At 50.5% G+C, this 20,629-nt stretch overlaps 1 protein-coding gene across 9 annotated transcripts in view; it reads right to left on the reverse strand.

The window, feature by feature from the left end:
- Nucleotides 1-20,629, reverse strand: part of HERC1 (HECT and RLD domain containing E3 ubiquitin protein ligase family member 1) — a 2,101,515-nt gene that overhangs the window by 1,546,921 nt on the left and 533,965 nt on the right. For all 9 annotated transcript variants that reach the window (XM_086959402.1, XM_086959399.1, XM_086959397.1 and 6 more), the window contains exon 27: nt 6,330-6,545. In XM_086959402.1, the coding sequence (XP_086815528.1) occupies nt 6,330-6,545 (216 nt within the window). The remainder of the gene's footprint in view (nt 1-6,329; nt 6,546-20,629) is intronic.

Genomic DNA, 20,629 nt, shown 5'->3' on the forward strand with positions numbered 1-20,629 from the left:
AATCAGAGCCCAGTCTATATAAGGCCAGAACTAGGGCGGCCATTTTAGAGTGACCAGAGGGCTTGGGGGTGGACCTGGTGAGGAGTGAGGCGACATAGTAGGGAGGAAGGCGCACTGTAAGGGGTTAGATCGACCTGCGGGCCGGCTGCTCTTCCATAATGACGTGACCCCCTTTCCTGTTGACCAAACCCTGCCATGGTTGTGCCACCACTAGCTCCATAAACCACGTCTTTTTACTCTTATTGCCCCTGGTAAAACGAACTTGTGCTACTGCTGGAGAGCTGAAGGAATCTAGCTCTGAAGGGACCTCAACCACAGTGGTGATACCAGGCTCTTCCGTAATGCTGCCTGTAGAGTTCTAACCGGCAGTGCTGTGAGCCCAAATTATTGCGGACACGCTGTGTGAGGGAAGAGAGGATCTGGCCCTGTAAACGGGAAGCGGGACTCACCGTGTGGAAGACTCATTGTGCCAGCTGTCGACCCCTTCCATGTGGGAGTGCCCCCTGACGCGGATTCCTCCTGCTGTGCCCGTTGGAGGACAGCGGAGGCTCATTGAACTCTGAAGGCAAGTTTGCGGCGACGTCGGAAGAGGCGTGGAGACGCTGGAGGAGGCGGGCGAAGGCGGAGACTTCGCGTGTAAAGCCAGCGGCAACGTCGGAAGAGGCAGGAAGACGCTGGAGAGGGCCGGGCGAAGGCGGAGCCAGTGAGAGGAGGACCGCGGAAGCTCTGCCAAACGCCTCTAAGGGCCAGCGGGTGAAGAATGCCTGAGTTCAGCCCCAAGTAAAAGAAAGGCAAGTCAAATCATCCAGCAGCGGAGCCTTCCCCAGATCGGGGACACATAACGGGTTCTGACTGGAGTCCGAATGACAGACCTACATTAAAGAAGTAAGCTGGGAACCTACTCCGGGAGGGAGGCGGTAGAGACATTCGTGTCTAGGCCTTAATTGGTGGCAGAGATGGAGGCCTAGGCAGTGACACACGAGCCTGAGACGTCGCAAACCAGACAATCTGCACCACAAACAGTATTCTTTAAGTCCTGGACTTGTTCGTTCCAGTGACTTCCTCTCCTGAGCAGAAGTGATTTGTGAGGGAGAGAGAGTTCCGAGTAATAGTTCAGTCATCGGCCACTGGAGGCCAGGGCAATAGGGCTGACTCAGGAGTCAGTAAAGTCGGTACTCAGGGAAAATCTTTGCGTAGATCACTCAGGGGATAGCAATGTTCTTGTGATATCCAGGTCATCCCCTGCAGGAGTAGAGCAAGCTATATGGCTATATGAAATGCATAAATAACCTGCCTGTTTTCTTTTAAATATACAGCTGCTTGAGTCAATTTACAAGTGTGCCAGTGGGGGAAAGGTTTGCTGAACAGCTGTAACCTCTAACTTTTGTTGACCCTGAGTTCCCAAGGGTAATGTACCTATCAGCTTCCTCATAGGGAAGCCTTATTCTGGTAATTTATCTCATCTAAACTGTGATATTATTGCTGAAAAGTGAAGGTGAAAGGGTAATTGCTGAGATTCTTTCCTCTTGGGAGAAAAAGTATTAATTAAGGCAATGTAAAGCCTTGTGGATGCCGATAAGCAAATGTGGAAATATTTGATGTACTGAATTTTAAACCCTGCTAAAAGACAAAGTCACCCTAAAGATTTTTATAAAGCAAACCGTATTTTTCTAAACTAGTGTAGTGTCATTTTTAGTGGATGGGAGCCGAGTTTCTGTGCAAAGTGTGATGCAAGCTTAACACAATTTGCCTCTGAGTTTAGTCATACCTACTCTGTGCCAGGCTACCCTATGTGGACTGGTAGTGCCAGGTCCAACAGACATCTATTGTGCAGATATCCAACTTTTTCAATTTGTTTTGCTCCTAAAGAATCATATAACTCATTTCTGCACAACTCACAAGGGTAGCTTCATAGAAGGTACTCATAACACTCATTCCTAGGCCTGATAACCCAAGCGTTTAAACATTTCTTTAATAAATTATTAATGTAAAGTTTGCAAATGATACTGGCCTTACTTGAATCAATCATACAGAATCTTATTAAAACAGATCAGTCAGGTTTTATTAAGTGTTTTAATGGTTATATTCTGCTCCATGAGACAATGGTTTCTTCCTAATTTAATGTATCTCATGGAATTAGACATGGTTTTACCTTATTTGTCGATTATGTGTACTTTGTTTAGAACCTGCAATTTTGACATCCAGATTTTCTAAACATCGATTTTAAAATTAAACTTTAAGATTTACTGATGATATGTTTTTATATCCATCAAATCCACTTCATTGAAACCATCCCTTGATGAGGTTCAACTTTATGCACAGCTTTTAGGTTCTACACCAAATCTAAATAAGACAGAAGTTATACTTAATCTGTATTGTGCAGTAGATAAAGGTTTAATGATTACAAATTAAGTAGAACCCGATTAAGAATAAATATCTGGGCACTTGGTTGCATCTGTACTATGCAAAACAATTCATATAAATGTTTCCCCCTAAACGGCAAGTTACATGATTTATTATCAAATTGGTCCCTGCTTCCACTTTCATAGTGGGGTAGACTCAATATTGTATTGATTACGGTTGTACCACATATATCTTTTTATCCTTTCAATGTAGTCATACAATTATGTTTTTAAACAGTTTGATAATTGATGTTTACATTTTTTGGGGGAACAAAAAGTCTTCCTGAACTGCTTTACCAAAATTTAACAAAACTAAGATTGAAGGTGATTAAGTGGTATGACGCTTCTATTATTTTCAGGCAGACATGTGCTATATCTTGAACACATACAGAAAAAAAATGGGGTTAAGAGATAAAAGGCCCTGTGCTTTAAGCTCCAAGACCAGCCCCACTTGTCTCAACCAAGTTAAAGTCCAACCTATGAAGGTATATGATAATCTTTAATCCTCAAATACTGTAACCATTTCTTATTTCAAATTTAGTCCACATTGTCACTTCTGTATAATTGTATACCGATCCATCTTTATTTAAAATTATTGTACAGCCAGCCAACACATGTTTTGAGTGGTGCACCCTCTTCTCCAGGGATGATACTGCTTAATTAGGACCCAAAGTAGAACATTTGGAGCTGGTAAGCGAATCAGAATGCTTTTATTCGGGGGCCATCAGTAGGACTGTGTGACTGAGAGCTTCAGTGTGAGCTGTTCCTGTTTGCCGCACCATTGTCCCAACCAAAACTGACCCATACCATAAGAGCGGGCATGGGGAAAACCAAATTTACTGCACTGATAAGTTGCATCAGCTTCTGCTCCACGGATGTTGCTTATGCCCACAGACCAAACTGTCCTACCTCAACCTCCTACATTGCTCAAGGGGAAATAAGTCCAATTAAAATAAATTGAAAATCAATTTATAAAATGCTTAAGTACCCAAAGGCATCTTTGCACTGCCACTTACAAAGTCAGAAACTCAGCTCTCGCTCACAAAGACATTACAGGTTGAAAAGCCAAGTTTTCAATCTTTTCTTAAAAAGGAGCTGGTCTTCAAGACACTGACTACCAAAGGACAGAGAATTCCAAAGGTTATCACTTAGATGCATAAATGATCTGCTGCGCTTGATTCTGTGAACAATCACTTGCTTCCTTGACACCAATCTAAGAAGCCTTTGGGGGTTGTACCAATGAAACCTGGACCAGAAGAATTCAGGACCATTATTATATGAACTTCATGAGCTAGGCCTAATGATTTGAACATGAACTTTTTTACCGGCAGCCAGCGCAGCTTGATCATTCTCTAAAAATTGAATGTTGTTTTGGTATTCCTAATATAGATAGGCTCTCATGTTTTGGACTACCTGTATTTTATTCCGAGTTAGCTGCTTAATGCCCAAAAAACAGAATTGCACTAGTAAAAGTTTTACGTGAGACCAGGGGAATGAACGGAAAAATGCTCTAAACAATCCTAAGGATATTGAACCAAGATGCTGTGACTAGGCTCACTTGTCTGATGATGGTTAAGAAGTCACTATAAAACTACTCCTAGGTTTATGGCAGATTTTACTGGGGTAGGTAAAGTAACAAATTCCTGGACCAGATTGAGGACTGATTCATGAAGATAAGGACTTCTGTCTTCTCCATGTTTAACGTCAGATAGTTGTTTTTTATCCAGTTGCCAACTGCCTGCACACAGTTATGGAAGTTTACTATGGCGAATTGAATATTGTTGCCCATAGAGACAATTATCTGAGTATCATACATATAAGAAAAGACAATGAGGCCAAATGATTTCATCAAAGCTGCTAGCGGAGAGACATGCATATTACAAAATTGAAGGGCACAACTTAGAACTTTGCGAGACCCCATATGGCAATGAAAGCAGTTTACAGGTGAATGAATTACAGACAACAGTCTCTGATATGCCAGATACGAAAGAGTGTAACAGCTGAAGAACATTATTCTTAATCCGTAACTGAGCAAGGTGGGTCACTAGCACAGAGTGGATGACGATATCAACAAACCTCAGATAGATCTAATGAAAGCAGAACAGCAGACCCTCCATTGTGGACTATGCTCCTAATATCATCAGCACAGATGACTCTGTGTTGTCAGAGTTTCTAAAACCTAATTGAAAGTGGTCTAATATGCCTTATTTATCCAGAACAGATGTCAATTCTGAATTCAAAACCTTCTCCAAAGTTTTAGAAGTTAAAGTCAATAGGAGATGGCACAAGAGTTATTTTTGTTCCTTAAGGTTAGTCAGAAATTTTATAATCACAGTGGCATCCTTACGGACTCTAGGAAAGATGCTACAGTCAATAGTCAGGATACATGTCCCTGTAAGATGTTTAGCAATAATATCAGGAGTAACTGCACAATGAAAGGAGGGCAGGCGTCTGTCAGTGAAACAGATTTCACTGTTAGAATAAAATTGTTCAGTGAGATGTGAGAATCTTTCTAACACATGAATACTTTCTGGCTTATCAATTACCATAAGATGGTGATTCAAAACAGAAGGGCTTGCCTGATAAAATTCTTGATAAATAGTGATCATTTTTGTCTGAAAGAAATTTGTCAGATCATCTTAGAAAGCCTGCGTGAGATCTTTATTAGGCGAACTGACGTGCTGAGAGAAAGGCCAAACTACAGAGAAGAGCTATTTGGTTGGGTTTTTGGCATTATCGATTTTATGCATTAAGAACCTGCTTTTTTCTTCTACTAATTGAATGTTTGTACTCACTAATCAATTCTTTGTATAAATCTCTTTGTACATGGTCACAGGCTTTCTTTCATTTTTTCTCCGGTCAGCAACATTTCTGTTTTAGTTACTCAAGTGTCTCTGAGAACCAGGGAACCAAAGGAGTTGCGTCGCCCGTTTCGATTTCACCTTTCTTTTTTGCACTAACAATTTGAATGCCTTGGTAAGCCACCTCATACACCAAGGTCCCTTTACCGCACACAATAGTTGAAAAAAAGAAATAAACACAGCTTTTACATGGTTGATGGGGTGAGGAAGGTGTAAAAGCACTCTGGGGCAGGGGAGTGGTTTTTCTACACACCGACTGATGCAGTGCTCCAGTGAGCAGCTGTTCCTGCGGTGCTCCATATTTTGGGTAGGGTGGAGCTAGTAACTTTAGTTACCTTACCTGCGGGGAAATAACTGTTAATTAACCTCCTCAATATAGGCTTTTCTATGGGACTTGGATCCAAAATTCCAGGTGTGGAAAATAAACACCTCTTATTGACCACAGGCTCCCAGCAACACACATATTTGAATCCCCTTGGACTCTGTCTCATTCTCTCAAAGTTACTTCTGCTGCTTTCTTACTTGGTCTCATAAATATGGAATATTCAGGGCGTCCTGTTGGTCAGGCACTTACCCCCTCCATCTTTGAATATCTTCTTGAAACCTATATGTTACTGAATTTGCCTTGCTTGAACAATGACCTCCAGCAACCGTATTCCTGGACTTCAGAGGTCTGTCTAATTCTGTATGAATAACTAATTATATAATATGTAAACTATACGAGGGAGTTAAAAGAATGTTTTCATAGGGACCTACATGTATTGCACACTTCACATTTTAAGATTATTTTGCAAAAGTGTTATTTGTACCAATGTGATATAAAAGTGTTGTACAGCAATTACACAGTGCTTTAAAATGATAAATATTTATTTTCAAGTCTGTAAGAATACATGCTGGCTGAGTGACAAAACCCAATCTGGAAAATGACAATAGAACCATACTAGAATACTGCATTCATTTTAAAACTATATTTTCTAAGCTGCAATCGCTAAAACACAAACTTATAGAAAAATAAAGCATAATAAATGTGCAGAGCATTTAAAATGGTTTTTAATATTCCTTTTACCTCATAGTGATGCAACCGCATGCTTTCCCATTTACTTCCTGCATGGCCTACAGTGCCCAATCCAAAGCATCCTGCAAGGAACTGAAGTCTAACTGAAGTAAGCAACGACGAGGACTGAAATCCTTGCCCTTGACAGTGTACCATTTCAGATAACTCGTCCTTTTCTTCCATCCCAGATAGTAAAACCAGGATCTGATGAAGGGCCTCCAAGCGAAGCTGCGGAAATAAAAAAAAATTCAAACAGACTGTGTACAAGAAGGGATCATATTTACCAAAATATATTTGTCATCAGTGCTTCCAGTGATTTGATTATCATAATTCTCATGAAAACATGGCTAAAATTACCCAAACATAGCTGAACGTTACATAAACTTCATTTAGAAAATGAGAGTATTTGGTAGTAAAGAAAATAGGCTTATATGAAAGAACTCAGACGCATATATACACACATATATATATATATATATATATACATACATATACACATATATATATATATACATATATATATATTCACTGAAAAAACCATAGGTTTCACACCAGTTAGTTAGGTGGAAATTTTACTTGCATAAAACCATTGAAAATCCCACGTTATAGTTAGTTGGACTCACTATAACTTGCGCGTGCAATGCACTGCTGATGACGTCACATATTACATCACTCATGACATGTTCAGTGACATCACTCATGACATCACTGAGGAAAGCTGCCTGCATACCAATAAAGCTTTAAGGGGAAAGAGCTGAACCGCGTCTGAGTGCTGCTTGAAATATGGACACCCCGTGGAGCATAATGTAAGACGCGGCGGTCCAGCCGCGAAGCGGGCACCACCCCCGAACCTGAGGGGGCCACGGGTCCTACCTGGGACTCATTGTGTGGAGGGCGGTTCCTGGATTAGCGGTGCTCCTTTCCTTGGGGCTCCTGGGGAGCTTGTTTGGCACCATCACACGAAGCATCCATCTGTGGACTGAAATGGACTACACCTCCCACAAAACCTACATGTCTGCTCACCTGCTGCATATCAGCGCACGACATGGTGAAAAGGAGGGAGGGGGGTGTGGCCCCGCAATGCTTCCTTCGACCGTGCCTCTGAGGAAGTTGAAAACGAAACGTGTCAGGCTTTGGTCGAGTGCTGTAAAATACCGAGGAAAGCTGCCTGCATACCAATAAAGCTTTAAGGGGAAAGAGCTGAACCGCGTCTGAGTGCTGCTTGAAATATGGACACCCCGTGGAGCAGAATGTAAGACGCGGCGGTCCAGCCGCGAAGCGGGCACCACCCCCGAACCTGAGGGGGCCACGGGTCCTACCTGGGACTCATTGTGTGGAGGGCGGTTCCTGGATTAGCGGTGCTCCTTTCCTTGGGGCTCCTGGGGAGCTTGTTTGGCACCATCACACGAAGCATCCATCTGTGGACTGAAATGGACTACACCTCCCACAAAACCTACATGTCTGCTCACCTGCTGCATATCAGCGCACAACATGGTGAAAAGGAGGGAGGGGGGTGTGGCCCCGCAATGCTTCCTTCGACCGTGCCTCTGAGGAAGTTGAAAACGAAACGCGTCAGGCTTTGGTCGAGTGCTGTAAAATACCGAGGAAAGCTGCCTGCATACCAATAAAGCTTTAAGGGGAAAGAGCTGAACCGCGTCTGAGTGCTGCTTGAAATATGGACACCCCGTGGAGCAGAATGTAAGACGCGGCGGTCCAGCCGCGAAGCGGGCACCACCCCCGAACCTGAGGGGGCCACGGGTCCTACCTGGGACTCATTGTGTGGAGGGCGGTTCCTGGATTAGCGGTGCTCCTTTCCTTGGGGCTCCTGGGGAGCTTGTTTGGCACCATCACACGAAGCATCCATCTGTGGACTGAAATGGACTACACCTCCCACAAAACCTACATGTCTGCTCACCTGCTGCATATCAGCGCACGACATGGTGAAAAGGAGGGAGGGGGGTGTGGCCCCGCAATGCTTCCTTCGACCGTGCCTCTGAGGAAGTTGAAAACGAAACGCGTCAGGCTTTGGTCGAGTGCTGTAAAATACCGAGGAAAGCTGCCTGCATACCAATAAAGCTTTAAGGGGAAAGAGCTGAACCGCGTCTGAGTGCTGCTTGAAATATGGACACCCCGTGGAGCAGAATGTAAGACGCGGCGGTCCAGCCGCGAAGCGGGCACCACCCCCGAACCTGAGGGGGCCACGGGTCCTACCTGGGACTCATTGTGTGGAGGGCGGTTCCTGGATTAGCGGTGCTCCTTTCCTTGGGGCTCCTGGGGAGCTTGTTTGGCACCATCACACGAAGCATCCATCTGTGGACTGAAATGGACTACACCTCCCACAAAACCTACATGTCTGCTCACCTGCTGCATATCAGCGCACGACATGGTGAAAAGGAGGGAGGGGTGTGTGGCCCCGCAATGCTTCCTTCGACCGTGCCTCTGAGGAAGTTGAAAACGAAACGCGTCAGGCTTTGGTCGAGTGCTGTAAAATACCGAGGAAAGCTGCCTGCATACCAATAAAGCTTTAAGGGGAAAGAGCTGAACCGCGTCTGAGTGCTGCTTGAAATATGGACACCCCGTGGAGCAGAATGTAAGACGCGGCGGTCCAGCCGCGAAGCGGGCACCACCCCCGAACCTGAGGGGGCCACGGGTCCTACCTGGGACTCATTGTGTGGAGGGCGGTTCCTGGATTAGCGGTGCTCCTTTCCTTGGGGCTCCTGGGGAGCTTGTTTGGCACCATCACACGAAGCATCCATCTGTGGACTGAAATGGACTACACCTCCCACAAAACCTACATGTCTGCTCACCTGCTGCATATCAGCGCACGACATGGTGAAAAGGAGGGAGGGGGGTGTGGCCCCGCAATGCTTCCTTCGACCGTGCCTCTGAGGAAGTTGAAAACGAAACGCGTCAGGCTTTGGTCGAGTGCTGTAAAATACCGAGGAAAGCTGCCTGCATACCAATAAAGCTTTAAGGGGAAAGAGCTGAACCGCGTCTGAGTGCTGCTTGAAATATGGACACCCCGTGGAGCAGAATGTAAGACGCGGCGGTCCAGCCGCGAAGCGGGCACCACCCCCGAACCTGAGGGGGCCACGGGTCCTACCTGGGACTCATTGTGTGGAGGGCGGTTCCTGGATTAGCGGTGCTCCTTTCCTTGGGGCTCCTGGGGAGCTTGTTTGGCACCATCACACGAAGCATCCATCTGTGGACTGAAATGGACTACACCTCCCACAAAACCTACATGTCTGCTCACCTGCTGCATATCAGCGCACGACATGGTGAAAAGGAGGGAGGGGGGTGTGGCCCCGCAATGCTTCCTTCGACCGTGCCTCTGAGGAAGTTGAAAACGAAACGCGTCAGGCTTTGGTCGAGTGCTGTAAAATACCGAGGAAAGCTGCCTGCATACCAATAAAGCTTTAAGGGGAAAGAGCTGAACCGCGTCTGAGTGCTGCTTGAAATATGGACACCCCGTGGAGCAGAATGTAAGACGCGGCGGTCCAGCCGCGAAGCGGGCACCACCCCCGAACCTGAGGGGGCCACGGGTCCTACCTGGGACTCATTGTGTGGAGGGCGGTTCCTGGATTAGCGGTGCTCCTTTCCTTGGGGCTCCTGGGGAGCTTGTTTGGCACCATCACACGAAGCATCCATCTGTGGACTGAAATGGACTACACCTCCCACAAAACCTACATGTCTGCTCACCTGCTGCATATCAGCGCACGACATGGTGAAAAGGAGGGAGGGGGGTGTGGCCCCGCAATGCTTCCTTCGACCGTGCCTCTGAGGAAGTTGAAAACGAAACGCGTCAGGCTTTGGTCGAGTGCTGTAAAATACCGAGGAAAGCTGCCTGCATACCAATAAAGCTTTAAGGGGAAAGAGCTGAACCGCGTCTGAGTGCTGCTTGAAATATGGACACCCCGTGGAGCAGAATGTAAGACGCGGCGGTCCAGCCGCGAAGCGGGCACCACCCCCGAACCTGAGGGGGCCACGGGTCCTACCTGGGACTCATTGTGTGGAGGGCGGTTCCTGGATTAGCGGTGCTCCTTTCCTTGGGGCTCCTGGGGAGCTTGTTTGGCACCATCACACGAAGCATCCATCTGTGGACTGAAATGGACTACACCTCCCACAAAACCTACATGTCTGCTCACCTGCTGCATATCAGCGCACGACATGGTGAAAAGGAGGGAGGGGGGTGTGGCCCCGCTATGCTTCCTTCGACCGTGCCTCTGAGGAAGTTGAAAACGAAACGCGTCAGGCTTTGGTCGAGTGCTGTAAAATACCGAGGAAAGCTGCCTGCATACCAATAAAGCTTTAAGGGGAAAGAGCTGAACCGCGTCTGAGTGCTGCTTGAAATATGGACACCCCGTGGAGCAGAATGTAAGACGCGGCGGTCCAGCCGCGAAGCGGGCACCACCCCCGAACCTGAGGGGGCCACGGGTCCTACCTGGGACTCATTGTGTGGAGGGCGGTTCCTGGATTAGCGGTGCTCCTTTCCTTGGGGCTCCTGGGGAGCTTGTTTGGCACCATCACACGAAGCATCCATCTGTGGACTGAAATGGACTACACCTCCCACAAAACCTACATGTCTGCTCACCTGCTGCATATCAGCGCACGACATGGTGAAAAGGAGGGAGGGGGGTGTGGCCCCGCAATGCTTCCTTCGACCGTGCCTCTGAGGAAGTTGAAAACGAAACGCGTCAGGCTTTGGTCGAGTGCTGTAAAATACCGAGGAAAGCTGCCTGCATACCAATAAAGCTTTAAGGGGAAAGAGCTGAACCGCGTCTGAGTGCTGCTTGAAATATGGACACCCCGTGGAGCAGAATGTAAGACGCGGCGGTCCAGCCGCGAAGCGGGCACCACCCCCGAACCTGAGGGGGCCACGGGTCCTACCTGGGACTCATTGTGTGGAGGGCGGTTCCTGGATTAGCGGTGCTCCTTTCCTTGGGGCTCCTGGGGAGCTTGTTTGGCACCATCACACGAAGCATCCATCTGTGGACTGAAATGGACTACACCTCCCACAAAACCTACATGTCTGCTCACCTGCTGCATATCAGCGCACGACATGGTGAAAAGGAGGGAGGGGGGTGTGGCCCCGCAATGCTTCCTTCGACCGTGCCTCTGAGGAAGTTGAAAACGAAACGAGTCAGGCTTTGGTCGAGTGCTGTAAAATACCGAGGAAAGCTGCCTGCATACCAATAAAGCTTTAAGGGGAAAGAGCTGAACCGCGTTTGAGTGCTGCTTGAAATATGGACACCCCGTGGAGCAGAATGTAAAACGCGGCGGTCCAGCCGCGAAGCGGGCACCACCCCCGAACCTGAGGGGGCCACGGGTCCTACCTGGGACTCATTGTGTGGAGGGCGGTTCCTGGATTAGCGGTGCTCCTTTCCTTGGGGCTCCTGGGGAGCTTGTTTGGCACCATCACACGAAGCATCCATCTGTGGACTGAAATGGACTACACCTCCCACAAAACCTACATGTCTGCTCACCTGCTGCATATCAGCGCACGACATGGTGAAAAGGAGGGAGGGGGGTGTGGCCCCGCAATGCTTCCTTCGACCGTGCCTCTGAGGAAGTTGAAAACGAAACGCGTCAGGCTTTGGTCGAGTGCTGTAAAATACCGAGGAAAGCTGCCTGCATACCAATAAAGCTTTAAGGGGAAAGAGCTGAACCGCGTCTGAGTGCTGCTTGAAATATGGACACCCCGTGGAGCAGAATGTAAGACGCGGCGGTCCAGCCGCGAAGCGGGCACCACCCCCGAACCTGAGGGGGCCACGGGTCCTACCTGGGACTCATTGTGTGGAGGGCGGTTCCTGGATTAGCGGTGCTCCTTCCCTTGGGGCTCCTGGGGAGCTTGTTTGGCACCATCACACGAAGCATCCATCTGTGGACTGAAATGGACTACACCTCCCACAAAACCTACATGTCTGCTCACCTGCTGCATATCAGCGCACGACATGGTGAAAAGGAGGGAGGGGGGTGTGGCCCCGCTATGCTTCCTTCGACCGTGCCTCTGAGGAAGTTGAAAACGAAACGCGTCAGGCTTTGGTCGAGTGCTGTAAAATACCGAGGAAAGCTGCCTGCATACCAATAAAGCTTTAAGGGGAAAGAGCTGAACCGCGTCTGAGTGCTGCTTGAAATATGGACACCCCGTGGAGCAGAATGTAAGACGCGGCGGTCCAGCCGCGAAGCGGGCACCACCCCCGAACCTGAGGGGGCCACGGGTCCTACCTGGGACTCATTGTGTGGAGGGCGGTTCCTGGATTAGCGGTGCTCCTTTCCTTGGGGCTCCTGGGGAGCTTGTTTGGCACCATCACACGAAGCATCCATCTGTGGACTGAAATGGACTACACCTCCCACAAAACCTACATGTCTGCTCACCTGCTGCATATCAGCGCACGACATGGTAAAAAGGAGGGAGGGGGGTGTGGCCCCGCAATGCTTCCTTCGACCGTGCCTCTGAGGAAGTTGAAAACGAAACGCGTCAGGCTTTGGTCGAGTGCTGTAAAATACCGAGGAAAGCTGCCTGCATACCAATAAAGCTTTAAGGGGAAAGAGCTGAACCGCGTCTGAGTGCTGCTTGAAATATGGACACCCCGTGGAGCAGAATGTAAGACGCGGCGGTCCAGCCGCGAAGCGGGCACCACCCCCGAACCTGAGGGGGCCACGGGTCCTACCTGGGACTCATTGTGTGGAGGGCGGTTCCTGGATTAGCGGTGCTCCTTTCCTTGGGGCTCCTGGGGAGCTTGTTTGGCACCATCACACGAAGCATCCATCTGTGGACTGAAATGGACTACACCTCCCACAAAACCTACATGTCTGCTCACCTGCTGCATATCAGCGCACGACATGGTGAAAAGGAGGGAGGGGGGTGTGGCCCCGCAATGCTTCCTTCGACCGTGCCTCTGAGGAAGTTGAAAACGAAACGCGTCAGGCTTTGGTCGAGTGCTGTAAAATACCGAGGAAAGCTGCCTGCATACCAATAAAGCTTTAAGGGGAAAGAGCTGAACCGCGTCTGAGTGCTGCTTGAAATATGGACACCCCGTGGAGCAGAATGTAAGACGCGGCGGTCCAGCCGCGAAGCGGGCACCACCCCCGAACCTGAGGGGGCCACGGGTCCTACCTGGGACTCATTGTGTGGAGGGCGGTTCCTGGATTAGCGGTGCTCCTTTCCTTGGGGCTCCTGGGGAGCTTGTTTGGCACCATCACACGAAGCATCCATCTGTGGACTGAAATGGACTACACCTCCCACAAAACCTACATGTCTGCTCACCTGCTGCATATCAGCGCACGACATGGTGAAAAGGAGGGAGGGGGGTGTGGCCCCGCAATGCTTCCTTCGACCGTGCCTCTGAGGAAGTTGAAAACGAAACGCGTCAGGCTTTGGTCGAGTGCTGTAAAATACCGAGGAAAGCTGCCTGCATACCAATAAAGCTTTAAGGGGAAAGAGCTGAACCGCGTCTGAGTGCTGCTTGAAATATGGACACCCCGTGGAGCAGAATGTAAGACGCGGCGGTCCAGCCGCGAAGCGGGCACCACCCCCGAACCTGAGGGGGCCACGGGTCCTACCTGGGACTCATTGTGTGGAGGGCGGTTCCTGGATTAGCGGTGCTCCTTTCCTTGGGGCTCCTGGGGAGCTTGTTTGGCACCATCACACGAAGCATCCATCTGTGGACTGAAATGGACTACACCTCCCACAAAACCTACATGTCTGCTCACCTGCTGCATATCAGCGCACGACATGGTGAAAAGGAGGGAGGGGGGTGTGGCCCCGCAATGCTTCCTTCGACCGTGCCTCTGAGGAAGTTGAAAACGAAACGCGTCAGGCTTTGGTCGAGTGCTGTAAAATACCGAGGAAAGCTGCCTGCATACCAATAAAGCTTTAAGGGGAAAGAGCTGAACCGCGTCTGAGTGCTGCTTGAAATATGGACACCCCGTGGAGCAGAATGTAAGACGCGGCGGTCCAGCCGCGAAGCGGGCACCACCCCCGAACCTGAGGGGGCCACGGGTCCTACCTGGGACTCATTGTGTGGAGGGCGGTTCCTGGATTAGCGGTGCTCCTTTCCTTGGGGCTCCTGGGGAGCTTGTTTGGCACCATCACACGAAGCATCCATCTGTGGACTGAAATGGACTACACCTCCCACAAAACCTACATGTCTGCTCACCTGCTGCATATCAGCGCACGACATGGTGAAAAGGAGGGAGGGGGGTGTGGCCCCGCAATGCTTCCTTCGACCGTGCCTCTGAGGAAGTTGAAAACGAAACGTGTCAGGCTTTGGTCGAGTGCTGTAAAATACCGAGGAAAGCTGCCTGCATACCAATAAAGCTTTAAGGGGAAAGAGCTGAACCGCGTCTGAGTGCTGCTTGAAATATGGACACCCCGTGGAGCAGAATGTAAGACGCGGCGGTCCAGCCGCGAAGCGGGCACCACCCCCGAACCTGAGGGGGCCACGGGTCCTACCTGGGACTCATTGTGTGGAGGGCGGTTCCTGGATTAGCGGTGCTCCTTTCCTTGGGGCTCCTGGGGAGCTTGTTTGGCACCATCACACGAAGCATCCATCTGTGGACTGAAATGGACTACACCTCCCACAAAACCTACATGTCTGCTCACCTGCTGCATATCAGCGCACGACATGGTGAAAAGGAGGGAGGGGGGTGTGGCCCCGCAATGCTTCCTTCGACCGTGCCTCTGAGGAAGTTGAAAACGAAACGCGTCAGGCTTTGGTCGAGTGCTGTAAAATACCGAGGAAAGCTGCCTGCATACCAATAAAGCTTTAAGGGGAAAGAGCTGAACCGCGTCTGAGTGCTGCTTGAAATATGGACACCCCGTGGAGCAGAATGTAAGACGCGGCGGTCCAGCCGCGAAGCGGGCACCACCCCCGAACCTGAGGGGGCCACGGGTCCTACCTGGGACTCATTGTGTGGAGGGCGGTTCCTGGATTAGCGGTGCTCCTTTCCTTGGGGCTCCTGGGGAGCTTGTTTGGCACCATCACACGAAGCATCCATCTGTGGACTGAAATGGACTACACCTCCCACAAAACCTACATGTCTGCTCACCTGCTGCATATCAGCGCACGACATGGTGAAAAGGAGGGAGGGGGGTGTGGCCCCGCAATGCTTCCTTCGACCGTGCCTCTGAGGAAGTTGAAAACGAAACGCGTCAGGCTTTGGTCGAGTGCTGTAAAATACCGAGGAAAGCTGCCTGCATACCAATAAAGCTTTAAGGGGAAAGAGCTGAACCGCGTCTGAGTGCTGCTTGAAATATGGACACCCCGTGGAGCAGAATGTAAGACGCGGCGGTCCAGCCGCGAAGCGGGCACCACCCCCGAACCTGAGGGGGCCACGGGTCCTACCTGGGACTCATTGTGTGGAGGGCGGTTCCTGGATTAGCGGTGCTCCTTTCCTTGGGGCTCCTGGGGAGCTTGTTTGGCACCATCACACGAAGCATCCATCTGTGGACTGAAATGGACTACACCTCCCACAAAACCTACATGTCTGCTCACCTGCTGCATATCAGCGCACGACATGGTGAAAAGGAGGGAGGGGGGTGTGGCCCCGCTATGCTTCCTTCGACCGTGCCTCTGAGGAAGTTGAAAACGAAACGCGTCAGGCTTTGGTCGAGTGCTGTAAAATACCGAGGAAAGCTGCCTGCATACCAATAAAGCTTTAAGGGGAAAGAGCTGAACCGCGTCTGAGTGCTGCTTGAAATATGGACACCCCGTGGAGCAGAATGTAAGACGCGGCGGTCCAGCCGCGAAGCGGGCACCACCCCCGAACCTGAGGGGGCCACGGGTCCTACCTGGGACTCATTGTGTGGAGGGCGGTTCCTGGATTAGCGGTGCTCCTTTCCTTGGGGCTCCTGGGGAGCTTGTTTGGCACCATCACACGAAGCATCCATCTGTGGACTGAAATGGACTACACCTCCCACAAAACCTACATGTCTGCTCACCTGCTGCATATCAGCGCACGACATGGTGAAAAGGAGGGAGGGGGGTGTGGCCCCGCAATGCTCCCTTCGACCGTGCCTCTGAGGAAGTTGAAAACGAAACGCGTCAGGCTTTGGTCGAGTGCTGTAAAATACCGAGGAAAGCTGCCTGCATACCAATAAAGCTTTAAGGGGAAAGAGCTGAACCGCGTCTGAGTGCTGCTTGAAATATGGACACCCCGTGGAGCAGAATGTAAGACGCGGCGGTCCAGCCGCGAAGCGGGCACCACCCCCGAACCTGAGGGGGCCACGGGTCCTACCTGGGACTCATTGTGTGGAGGGCGGTTCCTGGATTAGCGGTGCTCCTTTCCTTGGGGCTCCTGGGGAGCTTGTTTGGCACCATCACACGAAGCATCCATCTGTGGACTGAAATGGACTACACCTCCCACAAAACCTACATGTCTGCTCACCTGCTGCATATCAGCGCACGACATGGTGAAAAGGAGGGAGGGGGGTGTGGCCCCGCAATGCTTCCTTCGACCGTGCCTCTGAGGAAGTTGAAAACGAAACGCGTCAGGCTTTGGTCGAGTGCTGTAAAATACCGAGGAAAGCTGCCTGCATACCAATAAAGCTTTAAGGGGAAAGAGCTGAACCGCGTCTGAGTGCTGCTTGAAATATGGACACCCCGTGGAGCAGAATGTAAGACGCGGCGGTCCAGCCGCGAAGCGGGCACCACCCCCGAACCTGAGGGGGCCACGGGTCCTACCTGGGACTCATTGTGTGGAGGGCGGTTCCTGGATTAGCGGTGCTCCTTTCCTTGGGGCTCCTGGGGAGCTTGTTTGGCACCATCACACGAAGCATCCATCTGTGGACTGAAATGGACTACACCTCCCACAAAACCTACATGTCTGCTCACCTGCTGCATATCAGCGCACGACATGGTGAAAAGGAGGGAGGGGGGTGTGGCCCCGCAATGCTTCCTTCGACCGTGCCTCTGAGGAAGTTGAAAACGAAACGCGTCAGGCTTTGGTCGAGTGCTGTAAAATACCGAGGAAAGCTGCCTGCATACCAATAAAGCTTTAAGGGGAAAGAGCTGAACCGCGTCTGAGTGCTGCTTGAAATATGGACACCCCGTGGAGCAGAATGTAAGACGCGGCGGTCCAGCCGCGAAGCGGGCACCACCCCCGAACCTGAGGGGGCCACGGGTCCTACCTGGGACTCATTGTGTGGAGGGCGGTTCCTGGATTAGCGGTGCTCCTTTCCTTGGGGCTCCTGGGGAGCTTGTTTGGCACCATCACACGAAGCATCCATCTGTGGACTGAAATGGACTACACCTCCCACAAAACCTACATGTCTGCTCACCTGCTGCATATCAGCGCACGACATGGTGAAAAGGAGGGAGGGGGGTGTGGCCCCGCAATGCTTCCTTCGACCGTGCCTCTGAGGAAGTTGAAAACGAAACGCGTCAGGCTTTGGTCGAGTGCTGTAAAATACCGAGGAAAGCTGCCTGCATACCAATAAAGCTTTAAGGGGAAAGAGCTGAACCGCGTCTGAGTGCTGCTTGAAATATGGACACCCCGTGGAGCAGAATGTAAGACGCGGCGGTCCAGCCGCGAAGCGGGCACCACCCCCGAACCTGAGGGGGCCACGGGTCCTACCTGGGACTCATTGTGTGGAGGGCGGTTCCTGGATTAGCGGTGCTCCTTTCCTTGGGGCTCCTGGGGAGCTTGTTTGGCACCATCACACGAAGCATCCATCTGTGGACTGAAATGGACTACACCTCCCACAAAACCTACATGTCTGCTCACCTGCTGCATATCAGCGCACGACATGGTGAAAAGGAGGGAGGGGGGTGTGGCCCCGCAATGCTTCCTTCGACCGTGCCTCTGAGGAAGTTGAAAACGAAACGCGTCAGGCTTTGGTCGAGTGCTGTAAAATACCGAGGAAAGCTGCCTGCATACCAATAAAGCTTTAAGGGGAAAGAGCTGAACCGCGTCTGAGTGCTGCTTGAAATATGGACACCCCGTGGAGCAGAATGTAAGACGCGGCGGTCCAGCCGCGAAGCGGGCACCACCCCCGAACCTGAGGGGGCCACGGGTCCTACCTGGGACTCATTGTGTGGAGGGCGGTTCCTGGATTAGCGGTGCTCCTTTCCTTGGGGCTCCTGGGGAGCTTGTTTGGCACCATCACACGAAGCATCCATCTGTGGACTGAAATGGACTACACCTCCCACAAAACCTACATGTCTGCTCACCTGCTGCATATCAGCGCACGACATGGTGAAAAGGAGGGAGGGGGGTGTGGCCCCGCAATGCTTCCTTCGACCGTGCCTCTGAGGAAGTTGAAAACGAAACGCGTCAGGCTTTGGTCGAGTGCTGTAAAATACAGAGGAAAGCTGCCTGCATACCAATAAAGCTTTAAGGGGAAAGAGCTGAACCGCGTCTGAGTGCTGCTTGAAATATGGACACCCCGTGGAGCAGAATGTAAGACGCGGCGGTCCAGCCGCGAAGCGGGCACCACCCCCGAACCTGAGGGGGCCACGGGTCCTACCTGGGACTCATTGTGTGGAGGGCGGTTCCTGGATTAGCGGTGCTCCTTTCCTTGGGGCTCCTGGGGAGCTTGTTTGGCACCATCACACGAAGCATCCATCTGTGGACTGAAATGGACTACACCTCCCACAAAACCTACATGTCTGCTCACCTGCTGCATATCAGCGCACGACATGGTGAAAAGGAGGGAGGGGGGTGTGGCCCCGCAATGCTTCCTTCGACCGTGCCTCTGAGGAAGTTGAAAACGAAACGCGTCAGGCTTTGGTCGAGTGCTGTAAAATACCGAGGAAAGCTGCCTGCATACCAATAAAGCTTTAAGGGGAAAGAGCTGAACCGCGTCTGAGTGCTGCTTGAAATATGGACACCCCGTGGAGCAGAATGTAAGACGCGGCGGTCCAGCCGCGAAGCGGGCACCACCCCCGAACCTGAGGGGGCCACGGGTCCTACCTGGGACTCATTGTGTGGAGGGCGGTTCCTGGATTAGCGGTGCTCCTTTCCTTGGGGCTCCTGGGGAGCTTGTTTGGCACCATCACACGAAGCATCCATCTGTGGACTGAAATGGACTACACCTCCCACAAAACCTACATGTCTGTTCACCTGCTGCATATCAGCGCACGACATGGTGAAAAGGAGGGAGGGGGGTGTGGCCCCGCAATGCTTCCTTCGACCGTGCCTCTGAGGAAGTTGAAAACGAAACGCGTCAGGCTTTGGTCGAGTGCTGTAAAATACCGAGGAAAGCTGCCTGCATACCAATAAAGCTTTAAGGGGAAAGAGCTGAACCGCGTCTGAGTGCTGCTTGAAATATGGACACCCCGTGGAGCAGAATGTAAGACGCGGCGGTCCAGCCGCGAAGCGGGCACCACCCCCGAACCTGAGGGGGCCACGGGTCCTACCTGGGACTCATTGTGTGGAGGGCGGTTCCTGGATTAGCGGTGCTCCTTTCCTTGGGGCTCCTGGGGAGCTTGTTTGGCACCATCACACGAAGCATCCATCTGTGGACTGAAATGGACTACACCTCCCACAAAACCTACATGTCTGCTCACCTGCTGCATATCAGCGCACGACATGGTGAAAAGGAGGGAGGGGGGTGTGGCCCCGCAATGCTTCCTTCGACCGTGCCTCTGAGGAAGTTGAAAACGAAACGCGTCAGGCTTTGGTCGAGTGCTGTAAAATACCGAGGAAAGCTGCCTGCATACCAATAAAGCTTTAAGGGGAAAGAGCTGAACCGCGTCTGAGTGCTGCTTGAAATATGGACACCCCGTGGAGCAGAATATATATATATATATATATATATTTACACACACACACACACACATATATATACACACACACCCACACACACATATATATACACACATATATATATATATTTTCCCAACCTTCTTTTCCAAGAAGAAACGGAGGCGCACTCACGGGCACTTACGCATAAATTCCTTTAATTGATGTTTCAAAACCGGATCATCTCTCAACCAACGCGTTTCGGTGTCCTCCGACACCTTGGTCACGGTCAATTTGGCTCACTGCATTTCCAATGTTTATTCATTTTTTTCAAATTACAACATCCAACTTCCTGTTTCCTTCACATTGGAATTATGGGACTTGTAGTCTTAAATTAAACAGTAATTCATTCATTCTCTGTTCTGTCCCTATCTCATAACGTGAATGTATCGTATTGTAACATTTCATTGTGCATTATAATCATATGCAAAATTGAGTTATTTGAATATTCAACAGTTCTGTTCACATAAATCTCTCTCTCTAGCCCTCCAGTGGGCGATTTAAAAGTTCTAGTGCTGTCATTGCACACTTCATGTTTCTCAGTATGTTAATTTTATGAGGATCAT

The sequence above is a fragment of the Lissotriton vulgaris genome, chromosome 2_2, assembly GCF_964263255.1.
Source record: "Lissotriton vulgaris chromosome 2_2, aLisVul1.2, whole genome shotgun sequence".
Taxonomy (NCBI): Eukaryota; Metazoa; Chordata; class Amphibia; order Caudata; family Salamandridae; genus Lissotriton; species Lissotriton vulgaris.